The sequence below is a fragment of the Arabidopsis lyrata genome (genome assembly GCF_000004255.2).
Source record: "Arabidopsis lyrata subsp. lyrata unplaced genomic scaffold ARALYscaffold_8, whole genome shotgun sequence".
Classification (NCBI taxonomy): Eukaryota; Viridiplantae; Streptophyta; class Magnoliopsida; order Brassicales; family Brassicaceae; genus Arabidopsis; species Arabidopsis lyrata.
Genome location: NW_003302548.1, coordinates 21,646,053 through 21,653,025, shown reverse-complemented (window position 1 = coordinate 21,653,025; position 6,973 = coordinate 21,646,053). Strand labels below are relative to the sequence as shown.

Sequence of the window (6,973 nt, the reverse complement as noted above, 5' to 3'; positions counted from 1 at the left end):
CACGAGTATTTTTCCCGAAATGTGACCATATTAGAAACATTTTTACAAAAATAACTCGAAACTAAAGTTCTCTATCTGTTATCTATGTGGAGACATTTGATAAAATTAGAACGATACAAAAGATTAAATTACTCTGCGTAATGACACGTACAAATGAGAAGCAAAAAAGTTTCAAAATTCTCTAACCAAAAAGACTAACCAATTCTGAGTGCAGCAGCTTGCAGTTGCAGATATGGAAGCATCGTGTCACTTGTCAAACAGAACCAATACAAGTATAAAAGGCTGTGTAGATATTGGGCCTGTATAGTTTGTTTTGGGCCACTCAGCTAAAGTTCGTAATTTTCTAAGTTTTTTTTTTCCCTCAAATTAGCTTTTATATTGAATTATCTAAATCATTAGTCATTATATTGAATTATTTTCATGAACAAAATATTTGTATGAATGCTCTAAGCAAAAATACTTCATGCGGATTGAAAATCAAACCAATCAAACCTTAAGGGAATTAATTTTTCAAACAAGAAATATAATAGAGAAATTAATGAAAATAAATAAAAAAAGATAACAGATTGAAACTGCTCTTCTGTAATATTCAAAAGAGATCAGAAATATTCAATTAAAGAATAGTTTGACAAATCTTTTCTCTCACCACCAAAGAACAAAACAAATAGACAACAACTTTCTTCTTCATCTCTATATCTACAACACATTCTTGCAAAAATAACAATCTCGTAACAAAATTAAATCTTCTTTTTCTTTTCTTTTTTTCATCATCTAATGAACACAATGAAGGAGTCTTTAGAGGTAAAACAGATTGTTTTACCTTTCTTTGATCCGTGGGAATAAAAAACCTTTTTCACCAACCCATCCATCGGTCAATCAAATCACAAGCAGTCTAAACCGCAGATCTCGAGAATAGGACCACCTTTCGCCACAAACGGATTAACCCGAACCCAAAGAAGTGTAAGAATCGAGGCGAGGAGGATCGACCAGACGACAATAATGGTCGGCATTCTATCTTGTTTCCCAAGCAAACCTTTAAGGAACGGGTAAAGATGAATGATGACCCAAAGTGCAAAGAACAATCTTCCGAAAAGCGGTCCCCACGAGTCATATCCATTGCTGATGGCATCAGAAACTCCGACTATGACTCCGATAACGTTTATGATGAGTAGAGTCGTTGGGGGGATGAGAAGTGAAGTCCATTTGAAGAGGTAAAGGTCAGAGAACTCGCCATCATCAGCTGCTTTTGATGTGACTGTAAAGTTAGTGTCGACACCAGCGAGAACCTTGAGGAGACCTTGGAAGAGAGCAAACAGATGCGCTGAAACGCCTCCGATGACCCAAAACTGTTCGTTTCTCCACCAATCATCGATCCCAACTTTGCCCCATTGCATCTCGAGAATACCCGTTACTGCAATCGACGAGAATAGCGCCATGAAGAGGATACTCGCATAGTTGCTAATCTGCAAAAAGAAGAACAAGAATTGTTTTCAGGTCTTAAAACACACAACTAGGAATAAAGATTCATACTTTGAGAGCTCAAGATGATATTTTTTACCCAGAGGACGATGATTTTTCCGGTGAGAAGACAGATGGCAGGGAGAGAACAGTAAACGATGAGCGGGAGAGAGGTCCACGGGTAAACCACGGAGTTAATGTAGGACAACCTCTCAAGCCATTTCAAACCACCTCCATAGCCATACCAAATAGGACAATGCCTACTCAAGAAAATCTCAACCGACCCAAGCGCCCATCGAAGAACTTGATGGAGACGATCTGAAAGATTGATTGGAGCTGATCCTTTGAAAGCTGGTAACTTTGGTGTACAATAAACAGACCTCCAACCATGAGAATGCATCTTAAAACCAGTAAGAATATCTTCGGTAACAGAACCATAGATCCACCCAATCTGAGATTTTTTTCACAAGGGTCATCATCAGAATAAGAATCGATTGCACAAACACAAGAAAGGTTTGAAACAGGCTGCTTACCTCTTTTCCCCATTCAGTTTTATCTTCATATCCGCAACTAATGACTTGGATGGCTTCTTTAAGCAGACAAGCCGGGCTTGCATTTCTAGCCATCCCACCATTCTCCATACGAGCAGATGCAACAAAAACAGGAGACTGCCCAAATTTCTTCTCCAACTTCATTTGCATTGCCTCGGTTGACTGTTCTACGTTAGAGCCTAGAATTAAAAAACAAATTTTTTTTTAGTAAACTGCACCGACTACCGAAAGTGTTTACAACAAACGGGATTTGTATTATACCTTTTGTGACGCGTCCCTCTTCGATATTTTCTAATGCGTGGATCTGCTTTGACGCTTCCCTATTCTTCTTCTTCTTATCCGCAGCTACTGTCTTTGCTTTACGATTCTTTCTTGAACCAAAACATAGGAGACACCATTTTGGCCAGCAATTGCATGTCTTACGTGGGGCCTTCTTCTTTTTCGGTGCATCAAATCCGTACAGCGCTTGCCTCCTGAAAACACAACCTGTACCGACGTATATAGGCCCTTGTAGCCCATCCAAACCTTTCATATTGATCTGTAAATAAAGTATCATTAGTTGGAAATATACAGAAATCTCAAGAAAAAGGGATACAATAAGAAAACAGTGGCTGTACTTACATCAAAGAACACAACATTGCGATTTGAGTATCGATCATGTCTATCAATCCCATCGAATCTTTGAGGGAATTGAACGTAACAGATTTTCTTTCCTGACTGAGGATCCATCATGAAACACATTGCTTCTCTAAGAGCTTTGCTATTGTTGATGTAGTGATCACAATCGACATTCAGAAGGTAAGGAGCATTTGATAGAACCCCCGAGACTCGTATCTTCAACAAATTTTTGTAAATGAATCAAGAGTCAGGAACCATTTCAATAAAATGGCAAGGCGTAAATGAATTTACAAAGAAAAAGTTTTAGAGGTTCAAAAAGTATATCATTTACCAGGGAATTCATAGCTCCAGCCTTCTTATGGTGATCAAATCCAGGTCTCTTCTCACGAGAAACATAAACTAATCGAGGCAACTCGTTGTTTTCAACATCACGAACACCGTCACTTCCAAGGAAGACCTTTAACAAGAAAACAAGTGAAGTTTAATTTTGAAGCACAACACATAGAAAGGCTTTTCAGAAATAAGAAGCATTCGAAACTCACCTGAATCATGCCGGGATGATCTCGCACACTATTACCGGGCCAAGGTGTACCGTCTTGCATAGTCCAACCATCCTCTGGCACTTTCTGTGCTGTCGCTACCAATGCATTTATCTTTACTTTGAATTCTTCGTAATCTCTCTGTCAAAACCAGTAAAAACACAATCTTTCAAATAAATTTTCAAACCACCATCTTCTTTCATAAGAGCCCATATAACAAAAGATCGATACAAGTCTCATGAAAGATAAATTTCCAACGCAAGAATCAAAAAGACCAAAAGTTTTCTCATCAAATTTATGATAAAGAAAGAACTAGTAACCTTCATGGCTCGCCGCTCCCTGACAAATGCGGGATGGACTTTATTCTTCAAGTAATCCATTTTATGGCAGAAATACCATTCGGGAGCACGAGGCTCGATACAATATTTCTTACAGAAAGGAACCCATTTCCTTGCAAATTCCGCGGTTTCAGAAAGAGCTTCGAAAGTAAGCATAGCAGCACCATCATCAGATACATAACAAGCAACCTTATCGACAGGATAATCAACCGCAAGAATAGACAAGACAGTATTTGCAGTAATAAGCGGAGGCTCTTTCAATGGATCCACTGTACTGACAAATACATCCACAGGGGATAGTTCCGATGGTTTCCCTTCTTTCTCATATCTGCAAACAAAAACTAAGGATTATATCCCCAAAACATAGTTTTAACATTTCCAAGTGTAATAACCCACAAGATTTAAGTACCTTAATGAGAGTCGGTCCAAATATGTTTCTCGCTCAATTGGGTACCATTTAGGGAACTGATCAAGAACCCATGAAACCGCAAACCATATCTCACATATAACAGAAATAAGCCACAAGGCATATGCATCTTTGACCGGGTGAAGAATACGGTAGTGAAAGAAGAGACCAAGAATCACAAGACGTAGTACAATTAACATCCGGTAGGGATTTATCTTGCTCGATTTGATTGGTATCTTCCTAGACAATGGCTGCCTTCCCTCATCCATCCTAAAATGGAAAGAAAGAGAAAAAAAGGCTTGATGAATATCATTGCAACGGAACATGACATAAACCAAAAATTTTGTTTTTTTGTCTTACATTGGAAAATCAGCATCATCGCCATCTTCAAAATCAGGATCTCCTTCATGCCTAACAACCTGAAGTTTCTCATTCTGCTTTCTCTTCCATTCCTCCATCCGATCTTTCCAAGCGACACTTCCATAACCATAAACTGCAAGATCTTTCTGAGGTACCATAGGCCTTGGATGTGCTGCAATTAGACATAGCAAAGAAAACAAAAACTCGGTAACCATAGACAAAATAAAAACAGATTTTTAATCAAATACTGAACTTAATCGAAAAATCTGTCCCAGCCACGGTCGGGTCAGCAAGAGAAACCGGATGAACTCTATTTCCATGACCACCAAGTGAAGGAGGAACAATAAGAGCATGTCTATCAGAAGAAATCTCAACGTCCCTGTAATAAACAAAAGAGAAATCAAAGAGAGTCGGTAGATAAAACTACTGAAGATGGGTTTTACAATGTTGATACATTAAGAGAGGTTTACCTCGTCCCCATAAGTCAGCAATGGAATCTGAGATCCAGGTGGAGCTGAATCCAAATCAGACTGTGGGAAACCAGAGTTGCGGCGAGAGATTGACATACCTTCAGAAACCTGATCAAATCCAATCCCGTTGTTCCCGTACTCAAACTCATTGTCTAAATCATCAATGTCATCTTCCTCTTCATCACCTTCAACCCTTGGACTTCCTAACAAACAACAACATAGACGAAAAAATCAGAAAATCTTCTACATTCACAAAACTGCAAAACCAAAGAATTTGGTCTAACAAACCTTTAAGACGTTTGAAACGGGTTTTGCATTGTGGACAAGCTTGATTGCCTTCTCGTCTTTCGTACTCATAGCAAGGTCTACACACAGGGAATGCACATTCGTTACATGCCACAAACGGTTCTCCATCGACAGTCAATTCGATCTCATCTCTGCAGATTTGACATGTCTGTCCACTCAGCTCTTGCACTGATCTTATCTGCACAAAACAGTAAACTTTATGATATCAGATCATAGTAGTGGCACTATAAAGAAAAACTCTTACTAAGAATCAACAACATAGACTGGATCTCACGCCAGATTTACTACTTAGCCAAAATAAAATCAAACCCAACAACATAAATTTTACTCTTCACATTGACAGATTCATGATTGCAATTGAAGAAATCTCTCAAAATTAGGAGAATTTAGAAATGAAGGACAAAAATCCTTCCCACCGACAAAATCAATTCTTGATAAAACAAGCTACAAAGGTACGTAATCTTAATACTAGCACTAAAAACCCTAAATCCTAATTGATTTCAACAAGTCAGACCCAGATCCAGAAGAAGAAAAGTAAAAAAGTCAGACACTTTAGCACAGAGATAGAGAAACCCAGATAAAAAAACAGAAACTTACTCTGGCATTCTCATCGGCATTAATGAGGACAAACTCATTCCTGTTGTGAGAACCGGCGATTAACCGACCACCGGTGTTCATATTGTCTGAAAACAGACACAGCTACAATCTTGGATTCCACGGATCGATTGAAAAAGAGAGGAATGTGTAATTAACTCAACGGAACTCGATTCTCAGAGATCCAGAGACCATAAATGAAACAGAGGATAGCCCTCTCTCTCTCACAAAGCGGCAAATCGGAGTCTAAAAAACCAGACTTTGATGGAAAATATATATAAAAAATACAAAAAAGGAATAGTGAAGGTGTATTGTATAAATGGTGATGGTATTGATTCAGCTGCAAGCCACAACGTTTTCTTCCTTTTTGGTTTTGGTTTGGGGCTCTCTCTCCTCTCTGAAAGTGCACACAGTCACAGAAATAAAGGATGATTCCAGAGCGAGAGAGAGAGAGACGCAAGCCTGCGAAATGATGATAAAAGGGGTTAAGTACAGACGCGTAAGGAAGAAGAGAATCACTGAGAAAGATGAGAGAGAGAGAGATAGTGATTAGTTAAATGGTGTGAGATAATTAAAGGCAATTATGTAGATGAGGAAAAAAAGCACCAAAATTAGAGATTATTAATTAATTTTTCTGTGGGGAAGGAGAGAAGTAAAAGAGTTGTGGGACCCATTAAACCGGTGTGTATGCCTCTCTTCCACTCCACTTGTTATATGAGATTAGTAAAAACTTCCAAACAAAACATTATTAGCCATTAATAATCAACAATACTGTATTGATTTTTTTTTTATTTCTTGGTTATGTGCATTGTATTACCCATTAACATTTATTTTGTCTGATGAAAAAAAAAAAACATTTATTTTGTCTCTAAAATTTTGGTCTTTTGTTTTGTTTTGGTTACAAAAAAAAATAATAAATACCACCTCCTTTAGAGTATGCACAACTTCATTCTTTTTCTTTTTTAAGTGTTTAATTTGGCTTCGGTTTTTTCTTCCAATATATGGTTTTAAAGATAGTTAAAATCAAATCAACTTTGAATGGATTTTTTTAGATTTATTTTAGATCATATTTGGTTTATTAAATATATATTCTTGAATTTTTTAGCATAAAATTAAATTAAAAATATATATATAAACGAATTAAAACTCGGTTTGATATAATTACCTACATTTTGAGCCAATTCAGAATGGTTAGTCAATTTTCTCTATTAACCACTTTTAAACCGATTCATAGCAGTGGCGGAGGCAGGGGTTTGATAGGGGGGTCAGTTGACCCCATGAATTTTCAAAAATCTATTATATGTCATGAGCAATAATTCTAATGACCCCAACT

General features: G+C 37.5%; 1 protein-coding gene across 1 annotated transcript; it reads right to left on the bottom strand.

The window, feature by feature from the left end:
- Window positions 1-561: 561 nt before the first annotated feature.
- LOC9300994 (cellulose synthase A catalytic subunit 6 [UDP-forming]) lies at window positions 562-6,166 on the bottom strand. The gene is made up of 14 exons (XM_021024994.1): window positions 5,644-6,166; window positions 5,029-5,224; window positions 4,741-4,943; window positions 4,543-4,648; window positions 4,271-4,442; window positions 3,914-4,180; window positions 3,487-3,832; window positions 3,170-3,307; window positions 2,959-3,084; window positions 2,631-2,843; window positions 2,271-2,547; window positions 1,992-2,188; window positions 1,559-1,909; window positions 562-1,463 (listed from the first exon to the last, which is right to left on the bottom strand). Exons 1-14 carry the CDS (start codon window positions 5,722-5,724, stop codon window positions 882-884), a joined length of 3,255 nt encoding a protein of 1,084 aa, XP_020880653.1. The 5' UTR covers window positions 5,725-6,166; the 3' UTR covers window positions 562-881.
- Between the last annotated feature and the right edge of the window lie 807 nt (window positions 6,167-6,973).